Source organism: Myripristis murdjan, chromosome 2, assembly GCF_902150065.1.
Source record: "Myripristis murdjan chromosome 2, fMyrMur1.1, whole genome shotgun sequence".
NCBI lineage: Eukaryota > Metazoa > Chordata > Actinopteri > Holocentriformes > Holocentridae > Myripristis > Myripristis murdjan.
Window position 1 is genome coordinate 19,616,206 of NC_043981.1, and position 20,422 is coordinate 19,636,627.

A 20,422-nucleotide genomic window follows, 5' to 3' on the forward strand; every position below is an offset into this window, starting at 1 on the left:
TGAACCTGGAGCTTCAGACACAAAGTAAGACAGCTGTTAGAGTGCAGTGTCTGTTCACAGTTTTCTTATGAAATCTGTTTGTGGCGCATGGAGAAAGTAGACGTGACCCCAAAACTGATGCTTCAGATCATGAGCCACATCCGCTCTTTTGGCTGGACCCCCCCTCACAAAAAAGGCTGCGACCAAATCATGAGCTGCTGTGAGCGACTGGGAAAGCTGAGAGCACCAGTGCTGCCAGTGGAAAAGTTAGTCTGGAGCCCTGATTTACAAGAACTAATAACATGTTTCAAACATTTGTGTTTCCAGAGGTTCCTGCCACAGAGCAGAGTCTGCAGTGTCCAGCTGTCTGTCCATGAAGAGTGACTGGTCTAACGAACAACCTCCAAACTTCAGTGCTGAACCTGGAGCTTTAGACACAAAGTAAGACAGCTGTCAGACTGTGAGCCTGATGGAATATGATGACATGAGATTATATAGCAGAGCAAGTAGAGAGGAGATCAAGAAAAGAGAGTGCAAAGAGAGAAATGACTGCTCCCTGCTCTGCAATCCAGCTGTTCAACCAAAACACATCTGGCTCTGTGCTGTTTTCCACAAACTGTGATGCTGTTTGATGTTTTGCACCAAAACACCTGAGAACATTTCCACGTGCACCTGCACTCACAAGTTCTTCACACACCTGTGTCTGAAGTTTAGATTCACATTCACTGACAGATAAATCTGATCCTGTGCTGCTCAGACTGATGTGCATGTACACACACACACACACACACACACACAGAGTGCGGCAGTGAGCAGTGGTGTCCATGACTTTAGTTAAAGTGTAGATCCTCCTGGTCAAATATTACTGCTCTGCCAGTGGAAGCTGCTCAGTCAAATGTTTTACTTGAGTTAAAGAAATCTCTTTTAAAAATACTTCATTATTCAAAAGTACATTTTCATTTCAACATCAAGGTAAAAAACACAATGTTCAACACATTGCTGTATTATTATCACAAGGCATTTACAGAACCTGAGAACTCTGGAAAAAAATATTGTTTCTAACTTTGGCTAAATTTGAGCTTTTTTTGTGTGTCTGAATGAAAATGGGTTCTCTGGGCAGCCACGGTTCTCCCCTTTGCAGACACGCCCACCTTCTGCTAATCCCATGCAGTTTGGGCCCCAAAGCCTGCAGTCCACATGTGTTCTTGTGGCCTGTTGTAAAATGGTGTGTGTGTGCAGACTGGGGCCTAAACAGTCTTGGAGCTGCATCAGTTGGCTTTGACTGGAAAGCTGAGACTGTTGTGGATTCAATGAGCCACATTTGATTCCTGTGTGATGATGTTGGCCCCCATAGCAGCCATTTCACTGCAGGCAGAGACTTTTGTCCAACTGGACGTCGCTGTAGAAAATGACCTCTAGTGACCTCTAGGAGAATCACAGCCTCATCAAACTTTACAGACACAAACTAGAGAGCGAGGCCGTTCAGAGGAGCTCTGCTTCTGCAGCTGGACTGACAGGAAGGGCCAGTTTCTGACACATTTCCACAACAAGGATAAGAGGATACTTAAGAATCACAATATGTATTGATCGGCTCCCAGGTGTCATGATAGTATCGGATCAGGAGTGTGGTGACTATCAAAACTTAAATTAGTCACTGAGAGGAGATAGCTGGGATCTGTCTGACGCGCTGAAAGAGGAAGCATGAAGCCATGACTGCCGTTCGAGGGTGTTTATTTTGACCCTTTCAGTGAAATATACATATTGCAGATAGACGGTAACAAAGATTTTACTTTAACACTTCAGCGGTCAACAGAAAATATTGGCACCCTGCCTCACCCTCTCTTTGTACCAACCTAATTCACAGACAGGTAGAAGTGCAGGTGATATCACTCAGGCAATCAATCAGCTACAGTCACACACCCAGCCACACACTCACAAGACACACCTTCACAAGACACACCCTCTAACACACATTACCCAAGGTGACAAGTGAAAAACACATCCATGCTCCTACAGGAGATAAGCATATTGTCCCAGCCTGAGTGTTGTAATACCTGACTTCTGGTCCTGGAACCACACAGGAGCACTGGGACCCAGCATGAAAACCCAGCATGTATTGTGGAGATTTTTTGTTTTTGTTGCTTGTCAACTTTTCTTTTACAGAATGACAATAAAATTAAATAAATAAAACATGAGCTGTCAAGCTGTTGGATTGCTGTATTTGTCATAATCTGCAGAAACTCAAAGTGGATGTCATGCTGCTTACATGGACATTTAGTCTTGTAAATACTATCTTAATTGCATTAATATTAGCATATTGTAGTCCATGTAAATGTAGTCACAGAAAGTGACATAAGAGACCACTTATGACATTTTAAAAAAGATTTTAAGATTTCAGTTAAAACGTAATGTTGTCTAAACACAAACAAACTGCTTTCATCTCCACAGGGACAGGAAGAGGAGTCGAGGTGATGAGAAGGAGCAGCTGTCCTGCTGTGCTTTGTGTCAGGAGCTCCTGAGGGATCCAGTCTCCACCAGCTGTGGACACTGGTTCTGCAGACAGTGCATCACCTCAGACTGGGACCAGTCTGATCCATCAGGAGACTCTGCCTGTCCCCAGTGTGGAGAAAGATCCAGAACAAGACCTGGACTGCAGACACCCAGTCAAACCAGCACAGTGGACAGCGGTCTGCAGGAGGTTTTAGACGAGCATAAGATCAGTCTGAGGAGGAGATGTGAATTTGTGACAGAAGGAACTGCTGCCGCAGAAACTGGAACCCCCCTCAACAGGATCTACACTGAGCTCTACATCACACAGGGACGGAGGGAAGAGGTTAATACCCAACATGAGGTGTGGCAGCTGGAGACAACGTCCAAGATGGAGACCCTCAGTGACACTCCAATCAAGTGCCACGACATCTTTAAACCCTTACCTGGCGAAGACACACACATCAGAGTAGTTGTGACGCAGGGCATTGCCGGGATTGGAAAAACCTTCTCAGTGCAGAAGTTCACTCTGGACTGGGCAGAGGGCTTGGAAAACCAACATGTCAGTCTTGTGGTTCTGCTTTTGTTCCGGGAGCTGAACTTGATCAAAGATGAGCGCTACAGTCTTCTCCAGCTGCTCCGTGTTTTCCACCCAACATTACAGACGGTCACAGCAGAGAAGCTCGCCGTCTGTACAGTCGTGTTCATCTTTGACGGCCTGGATGAAAGCAGGTTTTTATTGGATTTCCAGAACAATGAGGTCGTGTCTGATCTCACACAGACATCATCAGTAGATGTGCTGTTGACAAACCTCATCAAGGGGAACCTGCTTCCCTCGGCTCTCCTCTGGATAACTTCCAGACCTGCGGCGGCCAATCAGATCCCTCCTGCATGTGTCGACAGGGTAACAGAAGTCCGAGGGTTCACTGACCTCCAGAAGGAGGAGTACTTCAGGAGGAGATCCAGTGATGAGGAGCTGTGCAGCAGAATCATCTCACACATCAAGGCGTCCAGGAGCCTCCACATCATGTGCCACATCCCAGTCTTCTGCTGGATCACTGCTACAGTTCTGGAGCACATGTTGACTACAGACCAGAGAGGAGAGCTGCCCAAGAGCCTGACTGAGATGTACTCACACTTCCTGCTGGTTCAGACACAGAGGAAGAAGCACAAGTACCATGAGAGACATGACGGGAGTCAGCAGGAGCTGATGGAGACTGACAGGGAAGTTCTTCTGAAGCTGGGCAGGCTGGCGTTTGAACATCTGGAGAAAGGCAACCTGATGTTCTACCAAGAAGACCTGGAGGAGTGTGGTCTTGATGTCACAGAGGCCTTGGTGTACTCAGGAGTGTGCACAGAGATCTTCAAAAGCGAGTGTGTGCTCTTCCAGAGAAAAGTCTACTGCTTTGTTCATCTGAGCATTCAGGAGTTTCTGGCTGCAGTCTACATCTTCCACTGCTTCACCAACAGCAACACAGAGGTACTGGCCAGAGTCATGAGGAGAGAATGTGATGACAAAAAGCCATCGTTGGATATCTTCCTGAAGACAGTCATGTATGAAGCCCTGGAAAGTAAAAATGGTCACCTGGACCTCTTTGTCCGCTTCCTTCATGGCCTCTCACTGGAGTCCAACCAGAGGCTCTTAGGAGGCCTGCTGGGTCAGACAGAGAGCAGACCAGAAGACATCCAGAGAGTCATCAACAACCTGAAGGAGATGAACACCTACAGTGCCTCACCTGAAAGAGGCATCAACATCTTCCACTGTCTGATGGAGATGAACGACCTCTCAGTACATCAGGATATCCAAGAGTTCCTGAAGTCAGAGAACAGATCAGAGAAGAAACTCTCTTGGATCCACTGCTCAGCTCTGGCCTACATGCTGCAGATGTCAGAGGAGGTTCTGGATGTGTTGGACCTGCAGGCGTACAAAACATCAGATGAGGGACGAGAGAGACTGGTCCCAGCTGTGAGGAACTGCAGGAAGGCTCGGTTAGTCCTGATGTGAAATCAACATTATCCAAACAGTGTAGAGCTGCTTCCATACCTGACACCATCAGAAATACATTAAAGATATGTAGTTCTCTAAATATTCAGAATAAAGGATTGATTCTGTCAGAAAAAAAATATACTTCAGGCAGTCCAGGGTAAAAGGAGGCAACATGATGGTGATGCCCATAGCAGCTCACCCCTACAATACTTCAAAATCAGAAGCATGTTTTTGCTGTGTAATTGAACTTGAACATCAGGTTTCTACTGCTTGGTTTCTTCTGTATCTGAAGGAAACTGAATCAGGTCAACTGGACTTAGTTATATGTCTAGAAGACGTTTTGCCCCTTAACCAAGTGGCTTCATCAGTTCACGCTGTTCACTAGACCAGACTGGTAGTCTGACTACCAGTCTGGTCTGTTGAAATGCTCCTAACTTTGGCCCTGATTGGTCCAGAGACTGGGTGCTGGTGTCATGTGATGCAGAAGCTCTTGTTCTCCAGTTTTACTCTGAGAAGATGGTCGACTGAAGGCATCTGAGGACTTTTCACTGAGCCATTCATTTGTTATTTATGGACGGACCTATGGCTGTTTTCACGTCTACCGTATTTAGCACTGAATTGGAATTATTTTTGACCTTTTATCATTTCTTGCTTTCATTGTCTGTTTATTTGTGTTTTTAATATTTTGATGTCTTTTCATTTCAGGTGTTATCTTTATCTTTTCATTTACTCTGATGGTTTTGTAAAGCACTTTGGAACTTTGCTATAAAAGTGTAATATAAATATGAATTAGTGTTATCAGTATTATTATTAATGCAGTTGTTATAATAATCAGTGGTGTCAAATTATCGCGTTAATTGAGATTAATTAATTACAGTCATATTTAGCGCGTTATGTTTTTTAATCGAGTTAATCTAATTTTTAATCTCTAATTTTACTTTTTATAAAATCGGTTTGTAGGCGTTGGGCTTCCTGTTGGGGGTGGAAAACAATGGTCAGTGACACCCTGAAGTGGACATTGATTGGCTGTCATTGTGTTTGTGCCGACCTGTCACTGGCCCGGTGGCCTGCCCGTCTTTTTTTTTTTTTTTTTTTTTTAAACAGGTCGCAGGCCAGGCCAATCAGCTGTCGGTCCGGTCCGGCTGGCCTCACCAGTCAGATCTTTTTTTTTTTTTTTTTTAAGTCAGAGAGACAGGCCAGGCCAATCAGAGGCCAGCAACCTGTGAAGAGGTGAAGACATGATTGGTTTGTTTTGATTAAGACCCGCCCCAACAGCCCAAGTCCGTTGTAAACAGGCAGCGCATGCTGAGGAGAGGGTGTCGCGACTCGTGTGTGTGTGTCTGACTGTGGAGGAGAGGAGAGGAGGTGGAAGAAAAGGTTGCGTGATCGAAGTTAATACATTACCGTATTCATCCGAATATAAGACGATATTTTTTCCATTGAAAATGCCCTGAAAAAACGCCCTCGTCTAATATTGGGGGTCTAAGCAAATATACATGTATTGTGCATATGTAAACCAGTAGGTAGGCTCGCCTGATGCCGCGATTACCGGCGAATGGCCGCATTGCGCAGTCATTGCAGCCGTGTATGAACAAAAATTGATATGGCAGTAGGCTATGTGTGCGCCGCTCACCTGTCAGATCCGGCAGACCAGACCCGGTGTCGCGGCCGGCTCGCCTGATGCCGACCGGTGGCTTTTTTATTCAAACAAGATTTTGTCCATATAATTTTTTTTTTTTTTTTTTTTTTTTTTTCCAAAAAAGGGTCTTGAAAAAGAGGGGTCGTCCCCCCGACCCGCATCGGACTGATCTGCTAGAATAATGTAATGAATTTAAAGGGAAATACCTCAAGTTGAGGGCTTTTCTCAGCAATTTTAGGTGAGATTAAAAAAGAGATTAATTAGATCAATTAATTACAGATCATAATTAATTAATCTCTCAATTTTTTTAATCTCTTGACACCACTAATAATAATTATTTCATTGGTCTGTCCTGCCTTCTTGAATATTTTGAAAAATCTCTGACTGATAAATATCCAAAACACTGGAAATTATAGCTCCATATTTTATTCTTCATTCAGACTGAGGTACTGCGGGTTGTCAGAGAGCAGCTGTGCTTCTCTGGCCTCGGCTCTGAAGTCCAACCCCCATCTGACAGAGCTGGACCTGAGTGAGAACGAGCTGCAGGATTCAGGAGTGAAGCTGCTGTCTGCTGGACTGGAGAGTCCAAACTGCAGACTGAAGACTCTCAGGTCAGACTGCACTTTTTAATGATGTGTGAACATGTAATATTCTGTTAGCTGAACAGGAGTTTTACAGGCTTCCATCTCAAATTGTTGTCAAACTGTATTTTCACACAATCCTTGTGTGTTGAACTGAAAAACTGTGAACTTGGGTGATGATATTGTACATTATTTCAACATGCAGGGGTCCAAATGGCCTCCGTCTGTGGGAATCTGATATTTATTGTGGTAATTAATGAACACAGTCGACTGTCACCATGTTTTTGACTGAAAACCGTGATATCCATATTGTGAGGATCTTGTTAGGATGACTGGTTGGTGCTTTCATCAAAGTGTAACTTAGTGATGAACAGTCATTAGTAATATGGATATGATGAGCGAGCAGGCTGAGGCCAATAACAGAGCAGTGAGGAGCATCTAATAAGTTGGGAAAACTGCATCCCTTTACTGTAATGCAGCCTTTAAAAGCAGGAGAGGACAACACTGATGCCACAAGATATTACCATATCCCAAATCCCACATGATATCTGATCTTATATCACACTATCCATATTATATCAATATATTGATGGGCCCACCTCTACTGCCATCACCTGGGGCCTCATTTATAAACATTGCGTACGCACAAAACAGGGCCTGAAATTGGCGTACGCCACTTTCACCGCAAAAGTTGTTATTTATAAGAAAAAAAACTTGACGGGAGAATGTGTGGTCCTCCATATAAATTTGGAGCTTTGTGTACGCACATCTTGGAGACAAGGGGAATTTGACAACGCAAATGGTGAGTTGGTGAATTGAATCCAAACTGCATCATGATTCATCTCTCACATTTATTTACACTCCATATCAAACGTAAGTTGTAAATCCACTTCATCACAAACATTCCAAACAGCTGTGATATTTGTAGACAAATTACACAAATGACATTAAAGAACTGCAGCCCAGTGCGTTCCCCTGTCACCCTTCCGTCTTCAGATCATGCCAGGGTGGTGGATATCGCAGACTGAAACGTAGATTAAAATTGAAACGTAAGTTGTGAGGCCAGCAGTCTAATTGCTGTAAACATATAAATACCATGGTGACACTCGTGCGTAATGCTGTGTGATGGATGCATCGGCACATTGTGCAAACGGGAGGATCAGGAGGGAACAGGTTTTCAGAGACCATGAAGATTTCCTGGCCCATGATGATTTAGATTCCCTAGAGTAATGCTCTTGGATCTGTGTGCTGAACTGAGTCCATTATTAGAGAGGCTAACCCAGCGGAACCACGCTGTCCCTGTTCAGGTACAGGTGTTCACTAGGGCTGGAGTCAACCACATAAAACCTTGGTTGACTGAAGTCTTGAAATTTCGACCAAAAGTCGACTAATCCGGGGGCGGCAGGAATACAAAAAAAAAAGTTTCTATTTTTAGATGAATTCACTGGGCAGTAGCCTACCTGGTAGCTTTGTCCGCTTAAATGAATTCTAAATAAACATAAACAACTAGTATTTGCAGTATATTAAATTGTTTTTACCTAATTATTTTGCACTGAATGACACACTGGAGTCGGTCGGCTCTGACAGCGCTGCATCACGTGCACCTACACAACATCACAGCCTATGATTTCCGTAAATAGGACTATGTCAACTAGTGACATCAGCACAAGAACTGTTGAGATATAACATAATTTAGACAATTGTTTTTGTCATGTGTTATAATAACTGACAGGACCTTCCACTCTTATTCCAGCCTGCACTGTGCGTGTCCTCGCACAGAGCGAGGCTGAGCATCTGAGACATGAACAGACTGGGGGAAGCTGCTGTTGTCGCGGGTGTGCGCCTGCAGTTATGAAAGGATTATTAGACTAAAACTTTGAAATATGCCAATTCTAATATGTTTCTACTCCAAACTGACGGAGCAACCTAACACAGACATGTTAGCTTACTGTTTTTAGGTGATATGCCATGTTGGTCGTTGAGCTGTGATACACAAACTGTTGCTTGCAAAGTTAGCATTCGACTTTTTTTCCATCTATTTTGGTAAAATGCTGCCACACTGACAACGTCTTTGACCTGGTAGAGGACTAAATGTTCATTAAAAGATTGACATTGATATGACATTATCCATAAGTCTGGGATATCACAGCTCTAAGCGCAATAATGCCTTCCGTCTTGGATGGCATTGTTAATGTGACCAGTGGATACATCAGATTTCCCTTCACTGTGGGAGAACAGGCCAACAATAAAAAGCAGTTTGCAGCAATGTCCGGTTTTCCAAATTTGATCGGCTCAATGAACTGCACTCATGTTGCTATAAGGGCTCCATGTGACAATGAATGTGTATGTTAATAGAAAACATGCACATTCCATTAATGTACAAGTCATATGTGACCCCAACATGCACCTGACAAATTTAGTGGCACGATGGCCTGGCTCACCACATGACTCCTTCATCCTGACCAACATGGGCCCACCTCTACTGCCACCACCTGGTCAGTCTGTTGAAATGCTCCTAACTTTGGCCCTGATTGGTCCAGAGACTGGGTGCTGGTGTCATGTGATGCAGAAGCTCTTGTTCTCCAGTTTTACTCTGAGAAGATGGTAGACTGAAGGCATGTGAGGACTTTTCACTGAGCCATTCATTTGTTGTTTATGGACGGACCTATGGCTGTTTTCACGTCTACCGTATTTAGCACTGAATTGGAATTATTTTGGACCTTTTATCATTTCTTGCTTTCATTGTCTGTTTATTTGTGTTTTTAATATTTCGATGTCTTTTCATTTCAGGTGTTATCTTTATCTTTTCATTTACTCTGATGGTTTTGTAAAGCACTTTGGAAGTTTAAAGTGTAACATAAATATAAATTAGTGTTATCAGTATTATTATTCATTGGTTTCTCCTTCCTTTTTGAATATTTTGAAAAATATCTGACTGATAAATATCCAAAACACTGGAAATTATAGCTCCATATTTTATTCTTTATTCAGATTGAGTGGCTGCGAGTTGACAAGGAGCTGCTGTGCTTCTCTGGCCTCGGCTCTGAAGTCCAACCCCCATCTGACAGAGCTGGACCTGAGTGAGAACGACCTGCAGGATTCAGGAGTGGAGCTGCTGTCTGCTGGACTGGAGAGTCCAAACTGCAGACTGAAGACTCTCAGGTCAGACTGCACTTTTTAATGATGACATAAATATATGGATATTGTTTGAATCCTATAGTAGCACTAAATGTCTATAAGGCTGATATTGCTGTGAAGTATATGTTGTGCTTTTTTAAAGTCGGGGCTGCTGGTAATTTTAGTTTTTGTGAGGATGGTTGGTCAGGTTCTGTATCATGGATGCATGTGTGCTTTGTGAGGTTTGACAAGTAACTAACAACCGTCTCATGTGTCAGGAGAGAGAGAGAGAGGGAGAGAGAGAGGGAGAGAGAGAGAGAGAGAGAGAGAGAGAGAGAGAAACATTATTCTTCTTTTAGATTTGAGTGTTTTTGTGTGTTTGAAACATGGTTTCTGTCAAGAACCACATGACTTCTATTAAAAAGATCAGGGGCCTCATGTACAAAGACTTGCGTGGATTTCCTAGTGAAACATGGCGTACGCTTAAATCCAGAAAACGTCATACGCACAAAAACAGTGGAGGAGTAGCCGACTCCTCCCTGTCCACGCCCCCATTTAAATATGCAAATCATATTTAAATGAGCCCGGCACCTGAGATTGCCCTCTGCATGATCAGAAAACTACAACCTCAACATGAATAAGACGGAAAAAAGAGAAATTTGACGGAATGTGAGTTAGAGACGTTCCTCACTGAAGTGGAGGCGCGCAGAAATGTCCTGTTTGGCACGAAACACGAAACACAAGAGGATTGAGCGGGAGAGTGTGTGTGGGGCTGTCAGTGCTGTGGAGTAGGAAAGGCACACACACGCTGAATTAAATGCATTGGTGAATACGTGAATTCTGTGTCCTTTCCTTTTTTATATGGTTGAAATCAAATGTTGCCAGGCCGAATGGCCTCCTGGGTAAGATGTGCATTCATTAACTTCACTTGTTAATTTTATACACCACTTACATGGATCTTGTTGTAAATGAATGCAGAAGTGTGCCGGGGAAAAGGTGAGGCTGATTAAGACATTTCACATTTTATGCAGGGGTTTATTTTTATTTATTTATTTTTTTTTTTTGGCATTTCTGCTTTATTTGATAGCCACAGTAGAGACAGACAGGGGAGAGAGAGGGGACGACATGCAGCAAAGGAGCTGAGGTCGGATTCGAACCCCGGTCGCTGCGATCGGGGCTGAGCCCTGGTGCACGGTGTGCGCTCTTGGCCGGTGAGCCACCGGGGCCCGACGCACAGCTTCATTGACATGAGGACTTTACACACAGAGACAGTCAGGGGCCGTTCAGAAAGCTCTGAAGCTGTAGTTTAACCAGCAAAAAACAGCAAGTCACTAACTTGAACCACAGACTGGTATGATGCTGTGAAGACAGGGTCATATTTGGGGGCGCACATGCTCAGTGCGCATGAGGGGGATTAATTAAACGAATAAATGATTTACTCACCAAGAAGCCACCCATCGTGCACAGTGCCAGCTTGTAGTCTGCTCCCTCAGAATGGATGAATCGTGCATTGAACCAGGCCACCTCGCCACAATGTTGGTTAGTTGCATTTGTGCATCACATATGATCTTTATTTATATTTATTTGTTTGTTTATTTAACAGGGACAGTGCACATTGATTAACACTGCTGTAAATACGCCAGAGTTAGCCAAGAGGCTATTTTGCATCTGTAGTCCCTGGACAGATGTTACAGAGTCACCCTAAAAACAGGTAAAAACATTCATTAAAAATGGGGGCTTCACAGTAAAATTTATATTTGCTCATAAAAATCAATAACTTTAACAGACGGTGACAGAGCTGGAAAAAAGAGAGATGCGAGGCAGGTAGGTAATGGAAAGACAGGGGACTCAGGAAGACGAATTTAAGGATAGATGCATGGATGGATGGATGGATGGGTGGTTAGATGGATGGGTGGACAGATGGATGGCAGGTAGCTCCAGCAACATTGCAGCAGCCAAGACTGGCCTCACTGAGTGTGTGATGCAGCTGCTCTCTTCGTCCATGTCAAATGTGTAGACTACCACTACGCCTTCGCGCAGCGCATTTTACCGCCCTCGTCTAATATTGGGGGTCTAAGCAAATACACATGTATTGTACTTGCATGTGTTCCGTGCTTGAATACAGTACACTTCCCCCACTCTGGCACGGTTGGAAGGCGTGAGCTCCAGCACGGTACGGGCGTTCATTCATGGTCACGCACGCAGCGCGCGAATGTGGATGCAACGTAAATCATGCAACTTTCCTCCTGCCTCCGCAAAATCGATTAATGCGCAGCGCGATTACCGGCAGATGGCCGCGTCGCGCAATCAATAATCAACCATGGTGTCTGTGTCGCTGCTGCTGCAACCGCGTATAAACAAAAGTTGACTTATGATGAAAGGTATATATGGCAGTCTGTGAGCGCCGCACACCTGTCAGATCCGGCAGACCTGACCGGGTGGGCGCGGTGCCGGCCGAGGCACTGGCCGGCATCAGGTGGGCCGGCTGGTGTGCGCTGCCACCCGGTTGAATGTAGAAGCCAGCTGACATGCCACTCCGGCTGTCAGTTGGACGCTTTCTGAAGTTACCTCCGAAACTGTCAAGGTAAATAAACATCCCTTAACTCCTTAACCCTGGCCATGAGTGCAAAGTGAGACGGTGGCGGTCTCAGAAAGAAGAGCTAAAAAATGCCCACAGCCAGAGAAGGGCTTATCATGGTCCACAAACTGGTCGATTCAGCGAGACTGACAGGAGGGTGTGCGATTTTGTGAATGAGAAACGTAGTGAAGGACTGCCCGTTATGAGGGCTGTGATGCAGCAGAAAGCACTTGAAGTTGCCACAGAGGTCAACATCCCCCGCACTGAGTTCAAAGCTAGCATGGGCTGGTGTTGCAGAATGCAGAGGCGGATTTAAGAAATTTGGAGCCCAAGGCAAAGGCAGGCATGGGGCCCTCTGAGATGAGAGGACAACACACATAATACGATAAGCATTCTGCTGGCATTTTAGTGAAAGGATTTTAATCAAAAACATAATTAATGTGTGCAAATAAGTAATAACTGTATTAACCATAAGGCAAGGCAAGGCAAGTTTATTTGTATAGCACATTTCAGCGACAAGGCAATTCAAAGTGCTTTACATAGAGCATAAAGGCATTAAAACAAAATAAAAGCAACACAAGAAAACATACATAAAAACAATTAATAAAAAGAAGCTAAAAGGAGAATAAGATAGAACAGGAAGTTAAAAGTTACAGTGCAGTGTAAAATATTAAACCTTAATGTGGTCTAATGGAAGGCAGCGGCAAACAGAAAAGTCTTCAGCTGTAATTTAAAAGAACTGAGAGTCGCAGCAGATCTACAGTTTTCTGGGAGTTTGTTCCAGATATGTGGAGCATAAAAACTAAACGCTGCTTCTCCATGTTTAGTTTTTACTCTGGGGACAGAAAGCAGACCTGTCCCAGACGACCTATGAGGTCTGGATGGTTCATAATTTAGCAGTAGATCAGAGATGCATTTTGGCCCTAAACCATTTAGTGCTTTATAAGTGTATGAGGAGTTTTATGGGGCCCTCAGGAACTTGGGGACCTAGGCAACCGCCTAGTTTTGCCTAATGGTAAGTCCGCCCCTGGCAGAATGTCCATATAAAAAGTATTTTTCCAAAAAAGGGTCTTGAAAAAGAGGGGTCGTCTTAAAATCAGGGTCGTCTTTTATCCGGGGTAATACGGCTGGCACGTGCAGAGGGGGGGGCGGAGGGTGCTGGAGCCCCTGCCCCTTTGCCCCTTGATGACCAAAGTGCCCTTTTGTCAAAGTCATTTTTTTTTTTTTTTTTTTTTTTTTGTAAGTGCGTGTGTGAAAGTCTGTCTGTGTGGCCCAAAATAATAAGAAATAAAACAAAATAATAATAATTTAGATCTACCTTGGTCAGTCACATGATCCGCGACGTACCCTCACTCTGCCCTCACTGCCCTGACGTGCCCAGACGTGCCATGTAGCTAAGCGCTGCTAAGCAGCTAGAGACGGCCACTGCTAGTCTCGCGAAACTGAAGAAGACCCGAGGGAGTAAACAGCTGGTCCGGTGAGTCGGTTTTGCAGAGGTATTCATTTGTGCACGGTGTATTCTTGCAAGATGACTGACGTGAAGTGAGCAATGAGCATCCTCTGTGTCGTCTGTGTGCAGAGTCAGACGAGTGAGTGAGTGAGTTAACCACACAAAGCGTGCTGTGGGGAAAAAGTATGTCAGGCTTCTTGTTGTTTCTGTATGTTTCTCTTATCATGGGCAAAGTGCATTAGAGAGATGTCATGTATTATTTTACTCTCAAGCAGTGTTTTTCCTATGTTTCTAGAGGCAATGAGGCATAGACTATATTGTTTCACTAAAACAATGCACTATGCATATTCACATAATTTTGGACTATTACAGTATAAATACAACAACAATAACAACTAGACTTTGTAAAGTTTCTGAAGAAGTTTTGATGTGCTTGCCACCCTTGCAACCGCCTGGACATGCGCTGAACCAACAGCCCTATGCTGTTTGTGGGTTGCATAGTGTTGTCACTCTTGGCTTGTGTGGACTGAGAGAGAAATGAGGTTCTATAAAGCACACAGCATGAGTGACAGTGGTGCTTGGGAGAGAATCGCTTAAGTAGTAGTCAAACAAATGCTTTTATCTCAATGACAGTAAGTCCAAGCAGAAAATAAAAGGTATTATGAGAAAGGCAAGGCTTTGGGCTTTCAAACTGTGTCAAAATTATGTTCCAACAATTAGAAGAATTTGAATTGTGATTTTCTCAATCTCTCATTTTTGTATCATTACTTGTTTGTTTATAACATTTACACACAAATATAATATGCATACAAAATATATAACTTAGTCAAACTGAATAAAATCACAAAAATATTTAAATACATCATTCAATTATTTTTTACTTCATTATCAGCACTAGGAATAATTGTAGCAAACGTTGCTACAGTTCAACCAGTTATATTGTAAGGTACGTTTCTGTATGGTGTTTCAAATTTGTGTTCCATGTGCCCCCTTTTAACTTTGAGTACCTGCCCCTCCAAATGTCTCTGCACGGCCCTGTAATATGGTACATAAATTACTGTGTCATCAGCATACATTTGGATGTTGGTGTCAGGACATACAGATGGGAAATCATTGATATATAATGTAAATAGCAATGGGCCCAGGATGGATCCTTGTGGGACTCCTGTGGACAGATGAAGGGCAGCTGATTGATGATTCTGTACTTGGACAGACTGAGATCGATTTGACAAATATGATTCTATCCACTTAATTGTATCTGAACAGAAATTGAAACTAGATAACTTAGACATGAGAATTCTATGATTAACAGCTTCCGCTACTTCCCCAGGATTGTTTGTAAGCATTCCATTTACTTTAAGTTCAAGCAGTTTCCTTTCTTTATTGTGATGTCCTGTTAGTTTTTTTTAACTGGTTCCAGATAATTTTAGAGTTACCTCTTGCCTTTTCTATTATGGTCAAGAAAAAATCTGCCTTTGCTTTTCTTAGTTTCTTTACCACCTTGTTCCTTAAACTAGCAAAGTGTTGTCTGCCATGACTCAACTTAGTTTTTATTGCAGTTTTTAAGACAAGATCCCATTCTTTCAGGTCTCTTACTAAATATTAAATCAATTTGAGTACTGGTGGAATTAGTTATTCTTGTGGGCCCACTAATCAGTTGCATGAGGTCAACGTTATCGGTTATCTGTTTGAGGTTCTTTCTAGAGGATTTGTCCTCCCAATTGATGTTAAAATCTCCCATAATAATTACTTCTTTGTTGAAATTACATTCTTTTAATAATTTCTCAAATTTCTCATAGAAACTAGTATTGGAAGAGGGAGGCCAGTAAATTACAATAAGAATAAAGGACATCTGTGGTGACAAAATTATATTGAGACCAATACATTCCAATTCCTTACAGTTTGGCCAATGGATTTCATTACACTGGATACTATCTTTCACATAAATCATAACTCCTCCTCCCTTTGAGCACACTCCTGTAAATGTTAAAACCAGGGACTTTTAATGCTGCTGATGGAGTGTTTTTGTGAAGCCAAGTCTCAGATAAACAAAGGAAGTCTAAATTAGAATCCAGTAAAAGATGATGGACTTGATCATCTGTACACTGATTGATTTAAAAAATGCTTCCTGTTGACATAAACAAATTTACCTCTGATGGCGCTTAGCAATGTGTGCGTGTGTGTGTGTGTGTGTGTGTGTGTGTGTGTGTGTGTGTGTGTGTGAGTGCAGTCAATAGCTCTGATTACATTAGGAACACCGGCAATGTCTTCTAATAGTCTACTGCTAAAGCAGCCACTGTTAACGATATTTTCATCACTTTGCATATGCTTTTATATCCACTAATCTAATTCCAGACACGTGGATGTGTTAATTATTCATCAGTTTTAATTGTTCATGTGTCTGGGACTAACCGTCTTCACATTCTCAACAGTTTCCCAGCATCACCTCTAAGTGTCGCCAAAGCACCAATCGCTGTAGAAACGTGCGTACGCCAGCCATGAAGTTGGCGTGAGGCATCGCACATTTCCACGCTCATTTCACTCTTCATACATCTGAACTTTGCCGTGGAAAAGGGCGTACGCCACGTTTTTGTGCGTAGGCACCCTTTACATGAGGCCCCTGGTGAGCCGTCGGCTCCAGATCGCTGGTGTGACGTGTGGAAGAAAATCAAACACATCAGAATGTTTTTAGGCCGACACTGTGGGGAGCAGACTTTCAAATAACAACATATTCATTTATTTAGGAATAATTAGACTGTTGTTCTGTTATGGTTTAGCCTATTGTTTAGTATTTTCACTTTCTTACAAAATGAATAGCTGTATCAGTGTGAGCAGGCTGCTGGAAAACATGGCAAATCCATAATAATAACTAGACAGTGAAGTAGAAAAAGCTCTCAGAGCACAAGGAGCCAGTTCACTGAGGAGTGACGCTTCAAATCTGGAATTATGGAAATGGAATGACTGACAGGACGTTTGAATCCCCTTTAACCGCTGTTGACTCTGTCATGCAGCACCCTGATTGGAGGAAAATGTTGAGCCCATGCTTGCATGAAGATACAGCACAAGACTCATTCCATTCCTAAAAGACAGGAAGTGGTTTGAGCTTCACCTGTGAGGCTGCTGCTCTTCAGAGACAAGCAGCCAGTCAGACGCAGCTCTGTGACTGAGGCCTGCCACAGATAATAATAATAATATCCTTTATTTAACCAGGTAAAAAACTCATTGAGATTCAAAATCTCTTTTCCAAGAGTGACCTGGCCAAGATGGCAGCACAAAAACAATGGTTACACACAAGACACAAATAAAATACAATCACATAGTACAATCACACGATCCTATTGAGCTCATTTCCCTGCCTTTTATAATTGACTAATTGACACATCTTATATCTCCCCCAGAGATATAAGATGTGTCAATTTCAAGTCCTTCTGCACATCATTCCAAGTAGACGGAGCAGAAAATTTAGAAGCCTTTTTGCCCAGTTCAGTTCTGACTCTTGGGACCTGGATCTGTATAATGTCCAAAGAACACAGGCCATAACGGCTGAGGTTTCTACACAAGTATAAACACAAATATGTAGGCAAAAGTCCAAGAATATATTTATTAATAAAAGTCAGCCAGTGAGAGAGTCTACGGGCATACAGAGATGGACAGTGTGCGAAGGCATATAAGGAACAGTGATGTACATGATAGCTGCAACCAGTGATGAAACGCAAAGCACAGTGATAAACAGTATCCAGTTTCTTCAAAAACTGATCAGGAGCGTTGCTTTGCGCGCTGACTTGCAATGAAAAACATGATTTATTTCTATAAAAGAAACCCAGATTCAATTTCAGCTTAGAAACAAGTTTATCGATGTGCAGTTTAAAGGACAGGTTCTCATCAATTAGAATGCCTAAGTATTTATAAGATGTGACCATTGCAATTTCAACCCCATGAACAGTTTGCAACCTCGGAAGGTAAGATGGAAGCTGCTTGCCATTTGAAAATAGCATGGTCTTTGATTTGTCTGCATTCAGCACTGACTTGAGCTGGGTCAAATGGGACTGATCTGCACTCTTCCTGTCTTATAGTTTATTTTTTATTCTTTATTCAGATTGAGTGACTGCGGGTTGACAGAGAGCAGCTGTGCTTCTCTGGCCTCGGCTCTGAAGTCCAACCCCCATCTGACAGAGCTGGACCTGAGTGTGAACCAGCTGCAGGATTCAGGAGTGGAGCTGCTGTCTGCTCTGGTGGAGAGTCCAAACTGCAGACTGAAGACTCTCAGGTCAGTAGAGGGGTGGAGTCAGTCCTCTCAGGTCAGTTGAGGGGTGGAGTTAGTCCTCTGAGGTCAGTAGAGGGGTGGAGTCAGTCCTCTGAGGTCAGTAGAGGGGTGGAGTCAGTAGAGGGGTGGAGTCAGTCCTCTGAGGTCAGTAGAGGGGTGGAGTCAGTCCTCTCAGGTCAGTAGAGGGGTGGAGTCAGTCCTAGAGGGGTGGAATCAGTCCTAGAGGGGTGGAGTCAGTCCTCTCAGGTCAGTAGAGGGGTGGAGTCAGTCCTAGAGGGGTGGAGTCAGTCGTAGAGGGGTGGAGTTAGTCCTGGCGGAGCAGCTTGGTTGCTTGGTTCTTGTGCTGGACACAGTCAGTGCAGGCAGCATTTCCTGGGAAATGTCCAAAGTGCTCAGTGGCCTCAGGACTGGACAGACAGACAGAGAGAGATCAGCCAATCAGAGCAGCCACAGTGTGTTGGGGTCATGTGACCTGCAGGTGATGATGATGATGAAGAGGATGATGGTTTTGTGTTCATCCCTACAGGCTGGAACATGAAGACTGGATTCCAGCTGACAGCCTGAGAGGATGTGAGTACACACACAAACATACACACACACACACACGCACGCACGCACGCACGCACGCACGCACACACACACACACACACACACACACACACACACACACATGAAGCTTTACAGAGAATGGGAGCGAGCTGAAACTAAATGTGTGTGTGTTTCCAAAAGCAGCTCAAATCAGCTGACAGGACAGAGAAAGCTGGGCGTCCTGGGAGCTCACGTGCTGCAGAGCTCCAGCTTGTCCAGGCTGAGTCGTGGGTTTGAATCCCACCTCAGGCCCTTTGCTGCAGGGCGGCCCCTCTCTCTCCCCGGCCTTTCCTGTCTCTCTCTGCTGAGTCCAGTCAAAGCTACAAGGACAAAAACAACTTTAAAATTACAGAGAAAAATGAGTTTTCCTCTGTCGATTGATCTCATACATAAGCCTGGGATTTTTTTTCTTTATTAGTGAAAGAAAGGTGAACAAGTGGAGTGCAGAGAGTGACAACATTAGAAAACAAATTAGAAAAGGAGAAGACAGGACTGAACAGATGTGGAGAGAAAGAAAGAAGCAGACAGGAACTCAAACAAAACAACACAGAAAATAAGAAGAAGAAGGAAAATTAAGAAAGCAAATCAATTGTAGTTTACTTTTGGTGTGTGTGTGTGTGTGTGTGTGTGTGTAAGGGGGGGTGTATGATGGGGGGCAGGCAAGGACAGAGCGGGGTAGAGAAAAAGAGAGGGAGATATAAGAAAAAACCTGAAGGAGGAAAAAATGTCTCTTTAGTTTAATTTTTGATATGTATTTTTTTTTTCTCTGGTATTTTGGGTGGATATGAAATCTGCCTTACAAACTAAACAACAAATAAGCATAAAAACAATAAACTAAACAAGCAGATCCTCTTTAAAAATGAATTCAAACCAAACTCAAATTGAAAACACAAAGTGTAAAATGACATTAGTTTTTATTTTTAATGAAAGATGCAAAACTATAATCACCTTCTAAGAGCCAAGAGAGTGTGAGTGAATGAGGCTTTCTGAGGTGTGTTGTGTGTCTTCTCCCCATCAGATGCCTGTGATCTCACACTGGATCTAAACACAGCGCACAGATACCTCCGTCTGTCTGAGGACAACAGGAAGATGACGGGGGTGTTCAAGCTGCAGCCGTATCCTGATCACCCAGACAGATTTAACCAGCCTCAGGTTCTGTGTAGAGAAGGTCTGACTGGGCGATGTTACTGGGAGGTCCAGTGGAGAGTACACGTTTCTATAGCAGTGACTTACAGAGGAATCACAAGAAGTGGTAATGACTGTTGGCTTGGATACAATAAACAGTCCTGGAGTCTGACATGCTCTAATGACTTCTACTCTGCCAAACACAACCGTGAGTTCACCAGACTCTCTGTCCGTCCCCGTAGCTCTGACAGAGTAGCAGTGTATCTGGACTGGTCTGCTGGGACTGTGTCCTTCTACAGAATCTCTTCTGACAGACTGAGACTCCTGCACACCTTCAGATCCACCTTCACTGAGCCGCTCCACCCTGCGTTTGGTGTGTCGATATCTAGTCCTCCTAGTGAGGTGGAGCTGCCAGTTTGTCAGAAACAAACTCTGACCTGAAAGTGTTGAGAACATGTTTGGCTGATTTGTGTTTTATGGTTGATTTTTCTTTTTCTTTTTTTTTTTAAAATTGTATCAGGCATCTTGGTGGATAATTGTTAATTGATTGATTGGACAGGCTTGTAAAAATAATGAGTCATTATAATGTTTGTATATTCAAATCTTAGGGCTCTATTTTCCCGGCGC

General features: G+C 43.5%; 2 protein-coding genes across 2 annotated transcripts in view; both read left to right on the forward strand.

Moving 5' to 3' along the window:
* Positions 1-20,422, forward strand: part of stat1a (signal transducer and activator of transcription 1a) — a 59,526-nt gene that overhangs the window by 24,313 nt on the left and 14,791 nt on the right. The window lies entirely within an intron of this gene.
* On the forward strand, positions 347-20,259 carry LOC115372813 (NACHT, LRR and PYD domains-containing protein 5-like; the record flags this gene model as incomplete). Its single annotated transcript, XM_030070957.1, has 7 exons — positions 347-420; positions 2,428-4,455; positions 6,533-6,703; positions 9,665-9,835; positions 17,915-18,077; positions 18,613-18,652; positions 19,689-20,259. Coding segments are annotated over 7 exons (3,195 nt in total), but the record flags the coding sequence as incomplete, so codon positions are not given.